The sequence below is a fragment of the Amphiura filiformis genome, chromosome 14 (genome assembly GCF_039555335.1).
Source record: "Amphiura filiformis chromosome 14, Afil_fr2py, whole genome shotgun sequence".
NCBI classification, from domain to species: Eukaryota; Metazoa; Echinodermata; class Ophiuroidea; order Amphilepidida; family Amphiuridae; genus Amphiura; species Amphiura filiformis.
The window spans coordinates 41,630,311-41,653,525 of record NC_092641.1 but is presented as its reverse complement, the minus strand read 5'-3'; the positions used below and the strand labels follow the sequence as shown (position 1 = coordinate 41,653,525).

Below are 23,215 nucleotides of genomic sequence, written 5' to 3'. Positions count from 1 at the left end.
AAATTTCATTGAAAACCCGCCCACTCGGCTATTTCCCAAAGGGAATCAGCTTCCTTACACGAATCGTAATGATGTACAGTTAATATTCATATATTCTTTTATAAATTGGGAAAATTCAGATTTTACACACACACACACACACACCCACCCCCACACAAAAATCATTGAAAACCATCCCACTCGGCTGTTTCCCAAAGGTAATCAGTTTCCTAACCTGTGCACTAAATTAACATTAAAAACAAATTATTCTAAAAACACTTTTAGAAACAATTTCATTTTGGCGTATATTGCTGTGAGATAATAGGTTCATTCGGAGGTGTTTAGTCATTATCATCCTCGCCGCGACTTGAAACGCCTTGTTCTTCAATTCACGTTTGCGTACATTTTGATGATATGATAAGCAGAAATTATTCTGAAGAAGCAAATTAAGCTGTTTTCACATTTTGTACACATAGCATTTTGTTTTCTCATGGTTGCTTAACCAGACAATATTGACAATGAGTATCCAAACACTGTTGGGATGCATTCTCTTTTTGACGGTCAGCTCTGCATTCAAAGTTCACGATGGTATTGAAGTGACAACCCAGGTGATATCATTCAATGCTTCTCAACCAGAAACAAACACTGACACCTATTATACAGGTGTAGAAGATGAAATCAGAAGTGATGGCAAAATTCCCATTTATCTTGGCGGGTTCTTTTCACATAGCGGTGTATGGGATGCCAGTGGGATTTTACCAGCAGTGGAGATGGCATTGGATCATATAAATGCCAGATCAGACATCTTACCTGAATACGATCTCAAAATGGTGTGGAATGACACAAAGGTAAGTGGAAGAAGGGGAAAAAGTAGAAGAGTACCACAAACCAGCCGTAAAGTCGGCCCCTTTTAATTTTGTTTAATTTTGTGTTTAGAAAAAATATATATCATAAGCGTTAAATTGGTATATCATTTGACTTCAAACGATATCCAGAAGCGGGGTTATGGTTTGTTGAACTTTGTTCCTTCAACAAAATGGTACCTTATTTCGGTTCTACATGTGTGTCTTTTCCCACATTGCTGGTAATAAATATCAAACAGTCGTAATTGGCGTTAATTTCAAATCATCCCCAAGTCAACGAGGATAAGGAATCTCCTCTCATTGTTAATTGCTGGTTAGGCCTATACATACCTAGACAAAATACAATGATTTGTAACCCACCACTTGAACAGGATTTAGCCAAAGCAAACAAAGACTAGAGCTATTTAAGAATTCTATAGACATAGGTAGAATCTTACTATTCTCTTCAACAATAGGATTATTGCTGCTATGTAGCAATAATAACAATATAACAATAGGATTATTGATTGGTTTAAATAGTGTTTGACTGGAACTAGCCAAATGTAGCACCAACTTGAGGCACTAGATGAATACGACCTTTATGCACATTTTACACTATAATTCGGAATACAATTTGCCGACTTTACGGTTGGTTTGTGGTGGACGGTCACATATTGGATTTTTTTTGGATAATTTTGAATGTCCCAGTTATCTGCTAAGTAACCTATACTTTTATATCTGCCTACATATGTTTATGGCTCATATTTTCCAAATATTATTAACTTGAGTGAACCAAACCTTGTTATTGGTTTTTATCTTGTTTTTTCATTGTTTGTAATTTGCTTAAGTAATATTATGAAGAATTCTTTCTATGAATTTACACTCCATTTCCGACATTATATCCGGTCGATTCTTGTTATTGGCAACAAGTTGACCTTGCTTTATGATTACATTAACTTATATGCTACCGCAACTGTTAAATTTGCAAATTACTGATAAATTAATAATCGGTGAATTCGATTCAATGCCATTAATTTGCGTTAAAATAATATGTAGTCCGATTACGGTAAGGCATTGAATGGCCGCGAGATTAGCACATGCTACTGGCGGGATTACTCAGTGTGTATGTAAAGATAACGCTGTTTATTTCATAAGCATGATGAATATCACACTCGTGTGCTGGTTTTGTAATTAATTAATGTGTTTTCCATTTGAGATGATATTATAAACTATAATTATGACTAATTATATATATGATTTACAATCTTTTCTCGTATTACCATATAAATTAAACAGGGCACGCATGTATAAAGGCCTAAACACCCTGGCAGCGTCAAAGTAAATTTGCGTAAATTTCCAATATTCGACAAGGGGATATGGTACGTGCAATTGTCTCCCTAGTCCCCAACGTTATGCAAATGCATGTGATTAATTTTTCTGACCCAAATAAAAAAGCTTATATTTAGCCATTTAAGCATAACAAAACATTTTCCAGACATACACTCTTAAAATGATCTACTCATTTTTGAATAAACACAGATTTCTCTTCAAAATGAATTGAATATCTCTAAAGAATCGGATAATCTCATCAAAATGACAAAGAAACTCATCAAATTTGATCAGATTGTCTTGTCAAAAATAACCCAACTTATTTGATTTGAATAGTTTGTCTTGTCAAAATGAAATGGATAACTTGTCAAATAATGAGTTGGAGATTTTGTCAATTTGTTAAAATAAACGGAAACTACTCATTTTGATCAGATTGTCGGTTCAAAGTAATAATATACCTGATCAAAATGAACAGTATATCTTATCAAAACGAATAGTTACAAAAATAAATGAGTAGGGATTCCGTTCAAAAAATGAATAGCACGAAATTAGAGTGTATAAATTTGACTGCAGCATGTATGAGAATGGTTGTTCTTTGACTCTTTTTAATTTGTATTCATTGTGTAAATCATAAATGTGTTGTTTGTTTTGTATATTCAAATTGCTGCGAATGCCAGACCTTAATAAGAATTTTAGCTTATGAAAATAACACATTTTGTGAAGACGTTGGGCGCTTTTCAAGGAAGGCATTATTTTGCCAATTTTATCACAGAATTGCTTTGGTGACGTATCCCCGGTAGTAATGATAATGAGGTGATTTGATAGGAAAATGTGTGCACATTTTTTAATTAAATGATCAAAAATCAATAAGTGTGTGTTTTAAACATGTTTGCAACTCTATCATTATACACCAGGCACAAAAAGAAACTCGTCAGTTATATTCATCCTTGCTGACTGTTCAATAGCTTGATAATTTTGGATTATTCTGAAATATACATTTTGTTAATTGGACTTTTCTTTCTCATTTGACACCCTGTTCGTGAACATTGAGCAAGTATTGACCAAGATATGCGCCTCCAAACTTTCAAACCCCAAAATGAAAAGTTGCAATTTTAACAATTCAATTGTGCCTGTTACACTGTGTGCTTTATTGATTGGCCCGTGGTGCTTGTTTGCAATACAAATACAACGATGCGTTCCCATTGAAAATCGTTGAAAATGCAACTTTTGATTTTGGGGTTTGAGGCTTTGGAGGTGCATATCTTGGTCAATTCTTGTTCGTTTTTCACGAACAGGGTGTCAAATGAGAAAGCAAAGTCCAATTAACAAAATGTATATTTCAGAATAATCCAAAATTATCAAGTTATTGAACAGCAAGGATGAATATAACTGACGAGTTTCTTTTTGTGCCTGGTGTAGATAAGAAATAAACGGTAATGCATTATCCTTTACACCGAAGTAACATGAGTAATGTGTCCGTAAATAATTGATGAGGCGCAGCCGTTATTTAAACGTTTTTGCTGCCGAGTACACATTATCTGCCGATGCTGCATCCTCTAATTCTATTCTATTACCACAAAATAGTGCGATTTAAAGAGAAAATATCACTTTTTGCTCAAATATTTGAAGTTGTTTACCTCAAGGTACGCCAAAGCGTACGTGACAGCGTACATTGCGGAAAAGTTGAACGCTTAACCATGCGCATTTTTGCGAGAAGAACACAAAGTTCGTTGCCCTGACCACATGATTGTTAATATTACCTCCACAACCCATTTAGAGAATATACGATAGGAATTGTTGTTTTTACTAACCTCTACCTATGATAGACGATAGGCAGGTCCAATATTTTGAGTAGTGGATGCCGGCGCATTCTCATTCTTATGCTGGTTTCATACTACCCTGCCGCTTGCCGCTGAGCGGCGTGGCGCACGCGCATTGCAGACAAACGGACACAATAAGGGCTTGTCATTGGTTGAAACGCCCTGCAGCGTGCCGCAGCGGCAAGCGGCAGCAAAGTATGCTGGAGGCTTTAATTACCGTCATAAAAACTCCCTTTATTATCACGTATTCTGTTGCGAGTACTGCTAGCGCGTGCGAATATTCCGCAATAGTCTACGCATACAACGCGATACATACGCGCACCTCTACGACACCCGAAATCATGCGATTGTCCAATCAGATTATGTGTCTACGAACTAGACCACCCCACTGACTAAGAATATTCAATATCGTGCAGTGTGATTTGTTGCAACGCATCACGTGAAAGACAGAGTGGTCAGGGCCCCAGACAAACAAGTATGTCTATGGTCAGGGCAATGAAATTTATGTTCTTCTCGTACAACAGCGCACAGCGAAGCGCGATGGAGCATATTTGCACCCGTACACATTCTACGCAAAGCATTACGCAATGTTTCCGCAATACCCGCTGTCACTTATGCTTTGGCTACGTATAAGCGCTCCACCATGAGGTAAACAACGTCAAACATTTTGTGGTAAGAATAGAAATATAGAGTGCCGCATTATCCTTTACAGCTAAATAATGTGTCCTCGGCAGTAAAAACGTTTTTAAACAAATAATGGGTTAGGCTGCGCCTCACCCATTATTTACGTTTTTACTGCCTCGGACACATTATTTGGGTGTAAAGGATCATGGATTACCCTTTATTTCTTAAATTAAAGGCGACGCGTTTCAACAAATCACAGTGCGCGCTTTAGAATAATGGGTCGTGGAGGTAATAGAATTCAATATGTTGTTTAAAAAAATAAGACAAAATTACGACCTCAAAGTGCAGAAATTACCATTTTGCTTGGCACTGTGGAAGCACTCGGGGTTTTTTTGTTTTTTTTGTTTTTTGTTTCTTATAATTCTTATTCATTTTGTGTTTAAACAGTACAAAACACACAAAAAAACTTTTAAGTTTTAAAAAGGGCATTTCGTGATCCCCAGCCTCATCCCCCCACTTTTCTCAAAAAAAGTTGAGATTTTTATATCACTGGAAACCTTTGGCTACATAATGTTTATATACAAAATATTTCTTGCAGATTAATTCGTTTTGCAAAGATATCGTGAAATTTGAATTTCAACGCATTGGAGCAGTGTAATACACATAATCATGCATAACTCGCAAACGCAAAATCGGAATGAACTGAAATTTTGGGAATAGGCTTATTTCGTAGATATGTACTGAAAAATATCATAAAAAGAGGATGCTAGGATCACGAAATACTCCTTTAAGGAGAAAGAAAATAAAAGAATAAGAGCAACATACACAACACAAATACAATAGCATCTCTTAAAACCTAATAGCCCTAGTACAATATTGTTCATATTTTTAAATTAATTTAAATACTTTGTTTGTCCGTGGGTACACGAGAAAGATAATAACATATTATATCTATGTATATTTTTTTTGTTTTTACGATATTTTCTTACACAAGAGATATAAGAAATATATTCAATTTATTTATTCTCTAATAGTTCGCAAACGTACAGATATAATATTTTTTTTGCTGACAGGCCCATTCCCCTGGTATTAGTATTAACGTTCATTTCTTTTCTCTGCTTTGTTAATAAGACCATTTTATCTTATTCATTTTATTTTTGAGATGCCTCAGAACGTGAAAAAAATTAAATCTATGACCCTGTACACACAAAGGCAAATGGCGTCATTTGCGTAAGATTTAATTTGCGATGCACTTTTAGATTTTAAAAACATAATGTATAAGCTCATTCCTTCATTCAATTAAGATTAAATTTGCTACATTCATTTGCTGAAAAATGGGTTACTTTGATTAAGTGTTTGCTTAATTCGATTGAAATGGTTGCTTTTCAATAAATTAATGGTTTGGTGAACGGGTTAGCGTATATACAGGGGTTCTATGATCTGTCTTTGTTTTGCATCACTGAGATCCCGAAAAGAGCCAAGAAAAAAACTGTTTATTTGCAAGAGACAAAAATGTTCAGGTATTTTGTAAAACTTCGTGTATATGTCTTCAATACAAAAGGTCACAATATTTTCATATGATAGTCGGCTTTTTTCTCCTGGATATACACTACAACTACGTAGCATTAGATTTATAGAGTCTACCTAGTTTACTTCGAGGACTGTTAAAATATTAAAAATGTCAATTTTTAATAATTTGACATAAAATTGTTTTATATCTCAAATTTCAAAAAATCTAAATTGTTTCATATCAGAAGTACATTCCTCGTATTCAGAATGCAGTTCGATATGTCTGATGTGTTCTTAGGTCCCACAAAATAACTGTGCAAAGGTGGATAACCGAACCCTTATCGTATTTGAACATGGCACAAATGGTCTGAGTAACCTTTCTCTAAATGGCATTTCTTAAGTTAAGGCTTTCTGGTTCTCAACCCTCGATATCCATTGGGCTATTCCATTTAAAATCCACACTACCCCTGTGGAAGATTTTGGAAATATCTGCCACAGGGGAGTATGAATTTCAGATGGAATTAACACATTAGCAGCTCCATTTGAAACTCACTCTCCTTCAGGGGGAAGATTCAGGTTGCATCTTTCTCAGAGGGTGTATGGAATTCAAATGGAGCTACCTAATGTGCTCATTCCATCTGAAATTCATACTCCCCCTGTGGCAGATATTTCCAAAATTTTCCACAGGGGTAGTGTGGATTTTAAATGGAATAGCCCATTTCATATTGAACTGTCCCCCAAGTACCATTAATGGAAAAACAATATCCAGCTCATAATTCTATAAATAATGGTTCAAAATATTACTGATTTTAAGGATATCATCCGAGGTGATTAATATATCTCTTCTTATTGCGTTTCTGGACTCATGAAGTTGGTGCTGAGAAATTGTCTATTTATCGGAAGAACAATATTAATGCCTTCGTTGCTAACCGATATTTTTGTATTTTGGTCGCATATTCCGGTGACACTCTGCAGGGATATTCCATTTAAAATCCAGTAAAAGTCCTCCATAGATGGAGTATGAGTTTTGAATACAGTAGACAATTGGGTAATACAAGGTGAATATGGGTTTCAAAATGATTAACCCATTTACGTTTTAAAAAAACATGCTCCCTCTGTGGAAGATATTGCAAAAATCTTTCACAGAGGTAGTGTGGATTTTAGCTGGAATAGTCCACCAATTTTGTTATTATTTCATAAAATAAAATGGTCTTAAAAAGGTGCGGTAAATCACAATTTAACACCACGATATTTTCTGAAAGCCAACTTGAAAGAGGGCAAGTTCTTTCATCGTGGTCAAAATAACACATTCTATAACAACAACATCATGTTTATTATGTATTGCAGCTCCAATGACATCTCGTTAATTTCTGTTCGATGTTTAGAAATAGGTATTAACATTTTACTTTGAAAAATCAATATAACAGGGCTGTAAGTGGAAGTTTTCACGCCCCGAGTAATAGGCTTATTCCTATACCAAGAACAATAATTATGAGGTGTCACTGGATTTAGATAATAATGGAAAATGAGATTGTCAAAAATTGATTAAAAAATTGATTAAAAAGTTAATGAAAGAAGTTAAAAACAAATGTTATGACGCAGTACCAGCAGATCCGGGGGTGTCTCACCTTTGGTTTGGGTGGAGATGTGCGACTGAGACTTCAAAATACCTCCCGACTTTAAACAAAATTAGACGAAAAACTGACCCAAAATTAATTCCATTTTTGGAAAATTTTGCTAAAAAACGATGAAAATTGGCACTTTTTCTTAAACCAAATTTTCATGAAATTGAGGGTCAGCAATAAACCAAAATGGCTGAAAATGCACCGAGTCTTAACTAAATGGCTCAAAAATGCAATGTTCTACCAATGTATTCCTCAAAGGCAGTATGTGTAGCTTTAACAACACCAGGCACAAAAAGAGACTCGTCAGTTGTAGTCATCCTTGCTGTTAAAAAACCTGATAATTTTGGATTATTCTGAAATATACATTTTGTTAATTGGACTTTGCTTTCTCAATTGACACCCTGTTTGTGAAAATTGAGCAAGAATTGATCAAGATATGCGCCTCCAAACCCACAAACCCCAAAATCAAAAGTTGCCATTTTAACGATTCAATTGTGCCTGTTACACTATGTGCCAGTGATGTATCGTTCGAGTCCGGACTCGGACTCGAGTCCGGTCTCGAGTCCACTTTTTGTTGGACTCGGACTTGGCTCGGACTCGGACACTAAAAGACTTGGCTCGGCTCGGACTCGGACACAAAAGGACTCGGACTCGAAGCCGAGTCCGGTCCGAGTCCAGTCCAATTAAATCCATGTAAAATGTGAAATGATTATCTAAAAATGTCTCAATAGATCTCAAATTTGTTGACTTTACTTATTTGGCCATTTTCCAATATAGTACATATCCACCAAATTATTTAGATTTATCTGTCACTAATAAGCAGAATCATATTACATGTATTGTTATCATTTAAAATGAAATAATTGATAATTAATTACATGTAAATGCATAATTTTATTAAATATTTGCACAAAAAATTATCAAAGAGTTCTTTCATGGAACTTTCCTCTGAAAGAGAAAAACATGCACACTGGACCCTACATCTCAGCTCCCACTCAGTAAATTGGTACTCAAACATGGGGCTTAATATACTAGGGTGCTGTACTTTGTGTGTGCTCACTACTCACTGGCACTGCACATTTGTGTGGGACAATTTTGAAAAGATGTTTAGAATTAATGGTGAATTTCTGCTAGTATTATTATTATGACGATGATGATAACGATGATGACGAAGGTGATGATGATGACGATGATGATGTCGATAATGATGATGTTATTTTTATGTAATGTATTTGAATTCATTGCAATTCATTAACATGACTTGTATGCTGCTCTATTCCCTGGGTGCAAGAGTTTACATGTAGTGTGCCACACACACACAAATATCCCCACATGACTGCTGTCTGATACAGGTGATCTGATGATCTGATACATGTAGATTTTACCTTCAGGAGTTACATGTACCATTGTGTGTATGGCTGGTTGGTTGACTTGGGTCGAGTCCAGTGTTTACTCTCTCTGGAAATTGGGTGCGCCAAATGAAACATTTTCTTCCCAAATTGGCCCAATTTTGGCCCAGTAATTCCCTAAATTCACTAATTGTAATACAGCATTACAAATTTTTGTGAGACAAAAATAATTTTCACTGGGCCAAAATTGAGACATACGGCCTCTGAGTAAACACTGGTCGAGTCCTTGAAATGTCAATTGTGTGAGGTGCACTGGGGTGGGGTTTGGTAGGGTGGGAGTGAATAGGGAGAGTAGTGTGTGGTGTGGTGTAGTGACCTTTGACAATGACCTTGTTTTTCTACAATTTTATCATCAAAATGCCATAAAATTATGTGGAATCTGCAAATTTGTTATTGTAAATTTTTAAATTAGAAACAAAATATAAAATTTTGCTCCATTTCTTATGATCCATTTTTTCAAAATGTTACACCAAATGACCCCCTTTCAAAATTTTAATACCCAATTACCCCTTTTTCAATTTGTTATACCTAATGACCCATTTTTATACAAATAGGCTCCTACTAAGCAATGCCAGTAGGCAGATACATGTCACATTAAAGTTGAATGACCCCCCACTGGGAATGGACTCTGAACGAGTCCGGACTCGTGTCTTATTTTTGTTGGACTCGGACTTGGCTCGGACTCGGCAACCCCGGACTTGGACTCGAGTCCGGACTCGGACACAAAAGGACTCGGACTTGGCTCGGACTCGGATACAACTGGACTCGGCTCGGCTCGGACTCGGACAAGCTGGACTCGGGTACAAGTCTGCTATGTGCGTTATTGATTGGCTCGTGGTGCTTGTGTGCAATACAACCATGCGTTCCCATTGAAAATCGTTGAAATTGCAACTTTTAATTTTGGGGTTTGAGGGTTTGGAGGCGCATATCTTGATCAATTCTTGTTTGATTTTCACGAACAGGGTGTCAACTAAGAAAGCAAAGTCCATTTAACAAAATGTATGTTTCAGAATAATCTAAAATTATCAGGTTGTTGAACAGGAAAGATAACTATAACTGATGAGTTTCTTTTTGTGCCTGGTGTAGTCTTATCACCACGGGTTGACCGTACGTTTTTACAACGACTGAGGCACTTGTCAGTGTAGCTTAAGGTAAGGGTACCGATACATCGAGGGTTGAGAACCAGAAAGTCATTTAGAGATAAACAACTTTTAATACTTTTGCGAACTAAACCTATTTACAACTCGCATTGTAAGTGTCTGATTTAACTCACATAGAGGTTATCCATGTTCTATAGACGAATCTCATTTACGCATTCCATTATCTCTATTGTATTATTATTCTATTAATCCTCCTTGTCCTTGCATCTTCTGTAGGCGTTAGGCGGCGTTTATTTGCACAATTGGGCGGTCAAAACACCAGTTTGGTGCAGCGGGGACCCAGTAATGGCCGACCAAATCCTAACCATGACTTGGCTCGTGAGATTCGTCTATAAGCTGCATATCAGCGACTGCTATACCTTGTTTAGGACTTTCAAAAGAAGTACCTGCATCTGCAACTATGAATGTTTCAAAATAGCCCGCTAATACCATGCAGGTAAATCCGAGGTCATGCGTTGAATTGGTTTGAATGAGGAATACTACGGGAACCAGCTCCTTTTCTTAGAAGTCACACATGAGTAAAGTGGATAACCTCTTTTTGGTCCGAAAGACGAATCTCACGAGCCAAGTCATGGTCAGAATTTGGTCGGCCATTACTGGGTCAGGTAATCCCGTCGCATCTATTCATACATAGTCCTTTTGTTCACAAGTATTAGACATCCCTTTGAAGTACCGTTTGATTAGGTGTATGACTTTATTTTCTTTGTAACCTGATTGACAATCTCATCCCCCCACTTTACCTCATCAAAATGCTGATCTTGGTACCAGATGAAAGCTCATATTTTTCTCATAAACATTTTGGCGTTCCAAATCGGTATATTTCCGAACAAATCATCAAAAAACTGCCGAATTAGTCTCAAATATGGTATACCACATTTGAGACTAATTAGGCAGTTTTTGATGATATCTTCGGAAATACACTGAGTTGGAACTTCTAATTTCGATATGTTTATGAGAAAAATAGGGCCTTTCACTTGAAATCAATACATTACATGATCATGATAATTATCATTAATAAAAACACTGTAGACTACCAATATCCTCATGTATAAATGTCGGTAATTCCATTAGGAATTAGTCACATTTACAACAAAAAAAACATTTACATGTTCTTTTTGCATGAGTGCTTGAAAGGGATGACATTTTATGTTATACGTGAGTTTTAAAGAATTTGATTTTCCAAATATATCAGATCACCTTCCTTTAATTGTATTCACGATATTTTGACATAGAACGACCCCATTTGTAAATTCACCACTACTATTTCTCTTTTCCTAAATTTCAACAGTGTACAGCTGCAACTGGAACGCGGGTATTGTTTGACCAGCTATTTCATGAGCCTCAAAAACTGATTCTAATTGGAGATGGTTGCTCAACCTCAACACAAGCTATTGCCGGTACTTCGTACCACTGGAATCTGAATGTGGTAAGAAAACACATCCAAGAAAAAAGAAAGTCTCGACCTCTTTTAGGGTCCATAACTTTGATCACAATTAACTTAACTCAATAAATTAATATGGACGTATGTAGAATTTTGTTAGCTATGGTATGATACCAAACGTGTGTAAAACAATATCGGAATAATTGAAAAATTAATGATTTAATGGATATGGTGCGATTCCAAAATGTTGCAGTATCATTTATTATATATGTGACGTGTCATGTCAAAAGGAGACACTTTTGGGCAGCATCGTAAATGGAGAAATAGCCAAAAATCTGTCCGGGGTGACTTTTTCACAATTTGAGTTTGTTGCAAATTTGTGATGTTATTAATGTTAAAAATATTGTCTGATAGTTTCAAACCGGAATATAACTGGCATCTTGTATTTTTTGAGACATTTTTGAAGGTAATTCCTATTCTCAACATTGTCAATAATATTTTCAAATGAAGGCCGATATCTCAATTTCCAATTTTATAATACCATAACTTACGAACTCAATATCTTCGCTTTGGAATGTCCGATTTCATTGGGGGAAACCGCATTGTGGAGCAAAATATCTCTATATTTAAGATATGTAAAAACCTCAAAATTGATAACCTGCCCAAAAGTGTCTCCTTTTGACACGTCACATGTGTTAAAGGATACGTGTTTTAAGGGCTCGGTCACCCACATTTGCACAGTATTTATTTTGGGACCTGAGAGCCCATCGGGAATACCAAATTGCTTTCTGAATACGAGGAATATCCTGCTAATACCAAATAAATTTGATTTTTGGAAATTCGCGATATAATACAATACAATTTGTGGCAAATTATTAAAAATTAACATTTTTGACATTTAACAGTGCTCGAAGTAAACTTTATGTACTTAAAATGTATGTAGCTGGGAAGAAGGTCTTCGAGGACTGTTAAATGTTATTCCCCCCTCCCCCCAAAAAAATCAAAATTATTTGATATCAGAAGAACATTCCTCGTATTCAAAATGCAACTTAGTGCGTCTGATGTGTTCAATAATATCCCAATTGAATGACATGAAACGAGCTGTTAAAATTAATACCTGTGTAATAATTTTCATCATCTAAACTTATATCTAAACATTTGAATGTTGACATAACAGGTGTCGTACGCAGCAATAGCTCCAACTCTTTCAAACCGAATAGACTACCCGTACTTCTACCGATCCGTTATGCCAGATACTATGTTTAACGCCGCTAGGATCCGTCTTATGAAGGAATTTGGATGGAACAAAGTTGGTACGATACATGGAAAACATGAAATCTTCTCATTGGTATGTATGCTGCTTACCGTGTTGATAAAGATTGAAAAGAAAATAGTTAAAATAGTCAAATTAATTTACCTAACATTTAGCTTAAACTTAGCTTATGTTTGATGAATCTGTTATACACACAGACGTTTAACTTATAAAAATCAATTTGAAAATTATGAAATTGTTGGATATGAGGGTCATGCATGGGGCCACAGATATCGGTTGGTGCATTTTCCCCACAGGCAAAAGAGGGGAGAGGAGAGAGGAAATCCGTACATCCACGGTGCAGTTCCACCTAGACCCGTAGATCCAGTGGCGTAGCCAGCTGGGGAGGGGTGTTAGGAGGGAGATTAGAGGGTATGGTTCTTCAAGGTATGTTTTTCGCTCTTATACGTTGGGAATATGATCACATCTTAATTTGTGGTTTGTAAAGCGCTTTCTGTAATAATTGCAAGGTCGTTTGTATAATAATAATAATAATAATAATAATAATAATAACAATAATAATAATAACAATAATAATAATAATAATAATAATAATAATAATAATAATAATAATAAATAACACTAATAATAATAATAATAATAATAACACTAATAATAATAATAATAATTTCTCTTCTTCTCACTATTTATTTCTTAGGTGGTTGACCATCTTATCGAAGGACTGCATGATGCCAATATCACCATCCTTACATCAGAAACCTTCGCTTCAGATGATCCGTCACATCAAATTCAAAATTTAAAGGTGAGCTCAAAGTTATTTGCTGTCGCTAGAGCATTTTACAATTAGGACACGGACAATAACAGTATGGGGTAAACTATACTATGATCAGCTCGTAGTAGGCGGGAATTATTCGGTTTTTGTTACAGCGCGAGTAAATAGAGTCCAAACTAACGCTTATACGTTATTCCTTTTTTATTTCCTTTCCAGACTGTGGATGCCAAGATTATATCCGTAAATATGTATGCTACAAAAGCAAGACGTGTTCTATGCGAGGTAAATAATATATACCTGATTTAATTATAGATTCCTGGTATCTGATTGGTTGAAAGTACGGTCAATGAATTAGCTATTCCCTACAAACGAACTATTGCCCGGTCATGGAAATGAACTATTGACCAGTCACGTGCGTCCCGATCAAACTGCGCAATCACAACATCCACGTACATCCATTCGGTATATAAAACAAATATTGACTGCTTTATATTCGGGACATGGTTAAAATTATAGGCCGCGGTGATCTCAAAACCATGCTATGACCATGGTTTTGAGATCATCTTGTGGGCTATAATTTGAACCATGTCCCTCATATAAATCAATATTTATATGATATTTTATTTTGTTATATAAAAGCGAATTACATCAAAGATACACTCTACAGTACTGTACAAAAAGCATAAAACACATGGACATGATATTAATTTAAATAAAATGGAAAATAATAACTAACAATTTAAAATACAGGGAAAATGATACGTTTGCAAAAGCGCAAACTAACAGCACTGTGGTATATAAAACAAATATTATTAATAATGAACATTCACAATGTATATTCCACGCACTAAATGCACAAACAATTCAATAACAATCGAAAGCAAAAACATGGCAAAACGTCACCATATCGTCAGCCTGCTACGCTAATTGCCTAAGTCATTTTTTGTAATTTTGAGAACAAAGAACAAAATGTGGTTCAAGCATGCATTAGTTACGCAATCACCATAATTATTTCGGATTATTCCCTTTCATTTGGATCATATATTGTTCTTGTGTAAAGATTGGTGAATACTTATGTTTAGATGGATCCGGATGCTTGAACCATATTTTGTACTTTAATTTTGTTCTCAAAATTACAAAAAATGACTAAGGTAAAACAACGTAGCACGCCGACGATATACATCAGATGAATAAAGCATTAATGATAATGAACAGAAAAAGTGTACGGAATCGAAGAGTGTGAAAGAAAACATGAAACTTGAAATAGTATGTGACGCAATTATTAATGCTCTGCATGCTAGCCATAGGTTTCAACATAAAAAGTCCCAAGTTTTGAGATTATTTCTCAAAATATGACAAGCTGTCTATATAGAATCACTGAACCAATACTGGGCTTGTTTGTACTCATTTTAATGCATTTTTCATGCTGATTTCAAATATGGTCATGAAAATTTACAATTCCGAAACTTTTTGAAAAAATGTTGAAATATTGATACTTGTCGTCTGCAGTCGACACCCGCGTGGAGAGTATCAAACATCAGATCAGATTATATACGATAAATATGAACATTACTTTAACTAACATCAAGACATACACATTTCATATCAAATACTTTATCTCCACACAAGGAAGCTCCTAAAATAAAAACATATCGTCAATGGGCGGGAAAAACCTCATAATGTACTTGGACATGGATACAGCATTTTAGGTGTAGACTTTATATTGGAGAGGTTGCTTCATCCAAGGGCCAAAATACATGCAGGAAACATCTCATATTTACTTTTGGCCCTTGAAAATGGATAAAGTCTTATAGGTGTAGACTTTATATTGAATAGTTTGCTTCATCCATGTTCAAGGGCAAAAAGTACATTTGAGGTTTTTCCTGCCCAGGGGCGATATTAAAAATGCCTTAAGTATCATCAAATTTAACAGCCTACGTACTGATTGTCATCAACTTAAACAGGCAATTATTTTTTTTACATTTTGAAGAAGGTATAAGTTGAACCATTTTTATTCGTGGCACGAAATAAAACAAGGTGTGTGAAATATGAGCGAGCAGCGGACATCTCTGTGCGCTTGCGCAACGCGGGGGGGTGCCTGAGGGGAATGTGGTCCCTGAGTCGTTGTAAAATTTTACAAAATAGCGCGAAATGTAGACCAGGGAAGTATATGGGGGACATTTCATATTGTCCCTCCCCCATCCCAAATGAAAAGCGACATGACCCCTGTTCCCCCGAATTGACGGCCACGAGTCAATAAATTCATATTTTGTTGTTGTTGACCAACTTTAATAGGCTTACAAGAACAACATGGTTGGCGATGGCTACGTGTGGATGTTTGTCGGCTGGTACGTACCAAAATGGTGGGAAGTACAAGATGAATTCGTGCAGTGCACATTGGAAGAAATGCGTAAAATTGTTCAAAGTTCATACTATATCGCTACAGAGAGTTTGCAACTAAGTACCAGTTCTGAACGGACTGTTGCAAATATCGTAAGTAACTCTACCGGTATACTAAATTTTAAACATCAAGATACGTCAATGGCGGTATCACCATTGTCACATTCTTCCTCCTCCCATCCTCCTCCTCGTCGTTCTCCTCATCGTCGTCATCCTCCTTCTACTTTCCTCCAGTGTTTAAAACAATTTTTAATACACTTTATATCATTTAGGCCAATTGTTTGATTGACTAAAAGTAGGCCCGACCAAGGCCTTTATCAAACGTAATTTACAGCATTAAATGTTTTTTAAAAAAACCTTCCTACCTACCTACACAAATCGGAGCAGAACACACAAATGGAAGAGTCAATATTTTTTATGGTTGCATATCATTAAAGAACACTTAGAACGCATGTGTTTACAGACTTTTTGCAATTAATTTGACACTGGAACTTACTTTTTGCAACTATGTGACGCTGCATCCACCAGACCTCATCAGGCAACTGACCTGTTGGACGGGTAACGTGATAGACGTCAGTTGTCTCATGAAGTCTGGCGGTTCCAGGCCAACGTCACAAAGTTGCAAAATATGTAAGTTTTTCTAGTATTTCATTTGTTCTTCAACGTTCCGTTTACAACTACTGGGTGACTCGCTTGAGTTTACACCTAAATGACTTCAGCTAGTCGTAGATCCATCCTTTGCTCTCATTTTACATTAGGTTTCACTACCTGAAGAGAATTGATCAAAAATTGAATTCCCTCCTGAGGTTGGTATCTGTCAATGAGTTGACCAGATCACCAGGCTGTCATTAGAGGCAGTATAGAACACAAATGAGTCAACGAGTTGCATAAAAATTACCTTGTGTGGTATTTTATAGTTCCCATGAAGTGAGTTTTGTCTGAGGCAATTTGGGGTTAAATGTTTAATCCCTCACTACAAGAGTTCTTACCGTCGATTTGGTTGAAAAAGGTGGTGAGACATGATCAATTCTGTTCAGGCAGTAAAACCTAATGAGTGATAAAAATCTTAATCCACCACTTTACGCGGATAAATAAATTACAATTATTTGCGGGTGGCGTCTTTTTTCCTTGACTTGCTTTCTTTAATTTTTCTTTGATTTCCTTTATTTATTTTCCTGTCTGCAATCCCACTTTCTCAACAGACTGCTGCACAATACGTAGAGATGTTCAATGACTACCTGAAGGCTCCAAAATGGTCCAATTATGCATGGAACGCCTATAATCCGCTAGGTTACGACGCTGCCTGGGCTATTGCACTGATGCTGGATAAAGCTGTGTCAGTTCTTAAGCCAAAAGGACTGCGATTGGAAGATTTCACCTATGATAACATAGAAATGGGGAGAATCTTCTTTGAATTGCTGAATGAAACTAGATTTACTGGAGTATCGGTAAGACATTAATGGTGTGGGGGACTTGCATATATTGGCACGCATAGTGTGCCTGTGCAACTCTTTTTTCGGCATACCTGCACATAGTGACCGCCTTTTTCAAAAGCTTACATGCATGTTTTTGTTTTTAAGGGGTCCATCAAGGTATATTTTCTTTACTTTTACGGGCCCCCTAAGACCCCAACAAAAGTGCGGTAATGGTAGATGCCAACATCTCCAATCCATTCGATGTCTACACCGGAGTTCTGAACGATGATGTTATGACTCGATTCCTATTTTTCCAAAAATAGGGTGTCATTCAGTATAGAGCCTTTAAAAAGGCTAAAAGAGGGGTAATTTTGTTTGGCCTGCTAAAACTTTGGGGTCATTGGGTGTCAGACAGTGAAACATAATTCAATTCAAATGAATATTTCATATTTAGGCAGTAACACCGACAGGTGATGAGGGGCGTTAATGAGTGCGTTACTCCGGGTAGGATCGGTTTTCCAAGATTGACGTTTTTTATAAGAAGAGGCTACAGATTTGGTGCTATCGTTATGTTATTTATTCAAATAAAAAAACTGATAGCAGTATAATTGATGACCGAATTAAAACGACTGGTTTGCGTCGGATGTCAGGGCAATGGCGCACCGTGATTGGTTGCTGACCGGCGCAGTGTGGCATTCTGGTCTGATTGACAGGACGTCATACGCAAACTAGTCTTTTTAATTCGGTCTTCAATTATAATAGCACAATGTACATGTTCATTATTATGCTCGATACAGTTGATCGCATCTCTATGGTGTGACAGAGAGAGTCGTCGTTACCCATCGGGGCACCGATAGCACTACATGGCCAAAGTGTACGTGATGCCTAAATTAACCAGATGAACAACACAATAAATAACGCAGTTTATCGTGTATTTTTTCCGCAGGGCCCTGTGAGTTTTCGCGATGGTGACCGTGTAGGAATTATACAAATCCGACAACTACAAGGTATCATTTCACACAAGGTCACTGTAATGAATGTATCACAATGCTCTTCATGACATTTACAGTCAAGTTAGCTCAATCGATAAGGCGTTCGACTATGGTGCGAAAAATTGAGTTAGCTTGAAATTCACTTGCACAAGGAACTTACTGCTAATTGTCTCGTTGTAACCCGTTCGAAACTCGGGGAGCTGATCCTGGTTGTGAAGGTTATTTGTGGATTGTCTGTAAGGTGTGCGCTCTTGAAGCAGCAAAGTCCCTGATTTGTTGTTAAATGGTTTATGGAATGATGTGGGACCATAGTGGACAGCGGCAACCTGTAAAGTGTGCTGAGGCTTGTGGATCAACGTCTAGTCGTTGTGCTTGTGCGTAGCGCAATATAAATCACTGCGATTTTTTTATATTATATATTAAAACACATCAAAAAAGGAAAGTCACCAATAATTTGGGGCTGCCATAATTTTGAGCACAATGAGTTGATATGAACGCTTGGAGAATTTTGTTATTACATTCGCCAGGCAGTTTACCACGTACTCCGATCGGAAAAATGGACACATGTTTGTTTGCTTTTTTTTTCATTATTTCCCCAAAAGAGACAAAATCAAGTGAAAACTAAATATTGTACCTACGGGCTGTAATAGAACGTGTCGATTTGTTTTGGGGAATAGGTTGCGTACAAATAAAATCAACCTTTGTTTTTCTTTTTGTGTGTGTTTTTATACTGTAGCTGGTTGTGCTAATTCGTCCTGGATATTGCATGAAGAAGAGTGTTTCTTATTTGTAAACCAATCTCTCACATATTCGCAAGCGGTTGAGCATTGTAATAATGCTGGGTCGGTCATAGCCGCTATTGTAAATGAAACGGAGTATGACTTTATAGCAGACAATTTACAAAGAAACAGCGTTAACACTGACAACCTCAGATGGTAAGGGGCCGTGGTGTTTATTTCATGAATCAAACGTCGTGTCATTTGCTCTTTATGGAATTTTCAGTTAAACAATAGAATATGTACACACGCTAAACAATAGACTTATCTAGAAATTCTAGAAACACCCCCTTCTATTGTTAGTTATATATATTCAAAAAGTAAGAATTATGAGTATACTTTCTGTGGTTTCAAAGTCTGGGTTGTGGTATTTTTTCTGAATGGGAATATAAATAACAAGTTGTGTTCTTTTTAGCTATTATTTCCATTTAGTTTTCTGTTTAAGGGATCTGGAATGAGCGTTTCGACAGTATTTTTTGTGGGACATGAGAAAAAAACAGAAATATCGAATTGCATTCTGAATACGAAGAATGTCTTTCTGATATCAAATAATTTTCATTTTTTGAAATTAACGATATAATATAAATTTTATGACAAATTATTAAAATTGGATATTTTTCACATTTTTGATATATAACAGTTCTCAAAGTAAATTTTATAAATCTAATGATATATTCTTAAAGTCTATGTAGATGGGAGGAAAAGCCGACGATCAATTGAAAATTTTGACCTTTCATATTGAAGATATGGATTTTTTCCCAAAAGACCTAATTTATTTTGGTGTTTTGGGAAAAAATCCATATCATCAATACGAAAGGTCAACATTTTCAATTGATCATCGGCTTTTCATCCCACCTACATACACTTTAAGTATTCATTTGCCATAAAATGTGTATTACATTGCGAATTTCAAAAAATTATTTGATATCAGAAAGACATTCTTCGTATTCAGAATGCAATTCGATAATGTCTAATGTGCTCTAATGTCCCACAATAAATACTGTCCAAACGTTCATACCCCACCCCTTAATGAACCCAAATAAATCCAAAATCCAATCGAGATTCTGTTAATTAAAAAGTTCAAAATATTGCAAATTCAATTAATGCAGCAATTAATAACTGCGCAGATATTTCACTGATGGTTAATTGGTCACGTGATGGTAATCGGCGAGGAAGTAGTTATTTTCCACTGTGAAACTACTTTCTCACCGATTACCATCACCGGGTGAACGGGTAGCATTGTTACTAAAAATCGTTGGTGAGTCCAGAATTTGATCCATATTTTTTAGATGAGATCACCCCCTATCAACAACAAAGTCTACTTTTCAGGGTAAAACATTTTTTTAAAGTCACTTTTAGAGGGAAGTCCACTTTGTGCGTGTAGCGAATTTTCTGGGGAAAGGGTCCACATTTTGGCAATTCAACATCCCCGCGAAAATATGATCGGCTGTAGTCCCTTATGAAAGCTACTGGATTCCACAACTAATCTCATGTTTAAGACCAGGCTGAACAAAGAACCTGTTAATCTATTGCAGGTTTATTGGTATGAAAAAGAATGATCAAATCTACGAATGGGAAGACCCGCGATTTGGTGACAGAATGTGGATACCATCCGGAAGTGAACTGAATGGTCAAGATGAATGTGTTTTCATTACTGCTGACGCCGCCAACGGTTGGAAAACAATATCATGCGATACTCCTTTGCCATTTATATGCAGGATGGAAGGAGGTACAGTGAAAATGTTTTCTTTCGTTTTAAATTCTAGTTTGACATTTTGTCCCTTTGTGATTCAAGAACAATTACTCAGTGCCATCACCATTAAGTGTGAGGAAATTAGTTGACATCCAATCAGATATGTCAGCTGCCGTCAAAATAACATTGTAATTAATCTTGTGCTAGCGTATGATATCATCTACCTGACCAGTGTAAATTGAAAATAAAAATTGGGCTGAGAAACGAACCCTGTGGAAAATCATATAAAAGAGATGCTGATGGTGAGTTGGCGTTCTGAATACAAATAGCATGCATCCGATCAGTTAAATAAGATTCAAACCACTGCAAGGTGGTTCCCCAAATATCAGCTGCTTTCAGACGTTGCAACAATACACGGTGATCAATCGCATCAAAAGCAGCTAAGAAGTCGAGAAGATAAAATATCACACTAGCCTTGCGTGCAGTTTGGATGCTATGATACACTCTCTATAGTAGACTAGTACAGTTGTCAAGTATTTGGTTATTCATGAAGTTAGGTGATAGTCTAGCATGTAAAATGCGTTCCATTTTCTTGAATAAAAAGAAAAGGTTTGACATCTATAAATGCATGTACATCCATGTCCAAGTTAGGATTCAGACCTATTTGCATTGGAAATCTACCATAAACCTGTCGAAGATTTGAGAAACTTCTTCCGCAGAGCGAGAATGTTTTTAAAATGGAATTGGCTAAGGAAAAGTATTTTGAAACCCTTACTCTCCTTCATCTGAAGTGAGTATTTCAAATAGAAGTTACTTACTCTCTCTCTCTGTGGAAGACTTAAGCTAAATATTCCACAGGCGGCCTCTTGTATTCACGTGACATAGCCCCATTGTCTTGGCCCATAAGTGCCTTCTTCTCTGATGGTAACATTAATCATACTTTCAGAATTTCTTGAAAGGCCGGTGGCATTGTTTACAGATGACGACGAAGGTGGTGTTTTTGAGATGGTAGGAAACTTTATTTGGCCAGGTATGTTTCAGTAAAGTTAATGCTAATAATTATTCTATTTTCTTATCGCTAGCTAGTAATACCACAAAGCAGCCATCTGTTAAAAGCCTGTACTGATGTTAAAATTCTAATATCTGCCTTGTGAATATTTCGCAAATTGCTTTGCCATGGTGCCATGGTGATTTGGTAGCCCAGTTTTGTAGTCATTTCATGGTGTTGCGGTCCAATATCAAATTAACTTTGAAATGTAAATAACATGGTAGAACGTGTTTTATTTTATTACACCAGGAGGACATATACCATTGGATCATACTCCTAAGATTATCATAAAGGTTTTAAGTGTTCATAAAGGGATCAGTATTGAACTATATGCAGCCATGAGTACCTTAGCTGTTATTGGAATCCTGATGGCGCTCTTCTTTTTAGCTTTCAATTTGAGATACAGGGAAAAAAGGTAGGTCGTCGTCTGACATTATAGATATTCCATAATCTTGATAAGAGTCTTTCAGGTACAGTTTGTAACAAATAGACAAAGAAAAGTCGTGCTTTTTGTTAAAGCCATATTATAACATTTTCAAACAAAATAGATTAGCATTTCTTTGCCATAAAATGTTAGCTTTTACTGTCAGATATATCCCTTTTATTTTTGAGCCGAACAACTACGGCAAAGCAAAGAAAATTGGAATTTACTACCAGCGCACATGTCGCTAATACGTACCACTCCTTCGGTCATGTTGTGGTACGACCCTTTGTTGTGTATATCACCGTCCCGCACGCCGTGACGTACTGTGTGTTATGAACATCGTGTATGCGTTCGACTAACAATTCCATCGTAATAATAAAGCGCTGAATCAGCCTTTAATTCAAAATCACGGATTTTAACAAAACTACAGCACTTAGAGTCTTGATTTTGTAGGGTATATTGGTTTAATAAAGTACAATTTAATCGTGTAAAAAAGGAATTTTAAAAATTCAGTGAGGGCGTCTTCCTCAGCAAATGTTATAATATGGCTTTAAGTGTTTGTTTAAAAAACAACTGATCCTTCAAATGACTCTTTGGGCTGAAATGCACAAATAACAATTATGAATTTTGGTTATAATGAAGTTGAATTTCGGTCTAAAATTGATCCTTCAAATTACTATTTGTACTGAAATGCGCACGAATTCATCGATTGGATGGGGTGCAGGATCTATACTGAATATTAGT

At 36.3% G+C, this 23,215-nt stretch overlaps 1 protein-coding gene across 1 annotated transcript in view; it reads left to right on the top strand.

Moving 5' to 3' along the window:
- The first annotated feature begins 497 nt into the window (after window positions 1–497).
- LOC140169424 (gamma-aminobutyric acid type B receptor subunit 2-like) overlaps window positions 498–23,215 on the top strand; it is a 39,226-nt gene continuing 16,508 nt past the window's right edge. Inside the window, exons 1-12 of the mRNA XM_072192683.1 lie at window positions 498–827; window positions 11,586–11,723; window positions 12,856–13,026; window positions 13,649–13,753; window positions 13,940–14,005; window positions 16,019–16,216; window positions 17,326–17,571; window positions 18,485–18,545; window positions 19,267–19,465; window positions 20,842–21,035; window positions 21,946–22,029; window positions 22,297–22,462. Of these exons, the coding sequence (XP_072048784.1) occupies window positions 498–827; window positions 11,586–11,723; window positions 12,856–13,026; window positions 13,649–13,753; window positions 13,940–14,005; window positions 16,019–16,216; window positions 17,326–17,571; window positions 18,485–18,545; window positions 19,267–19,465; window positions 20,842–21,035; window positions 21,946–22,029; window positions 22,297–22,462 (1,958 nt within the window). The remainder of the gene's footprint in view (window positions 828–11,585; window positions 11,724–12,855; window positions 13,027–13,648; window positions 13,754–13,939; window positions 14,006–16,018; window positions 16,217–17,325; window positions 17,572–18,484; window positions 18,546–19,266; window positions 19,466–20,841; window positions 21,036–21,945; window positions 22,030–22,296; window positions 22,463–23,215) is intronic.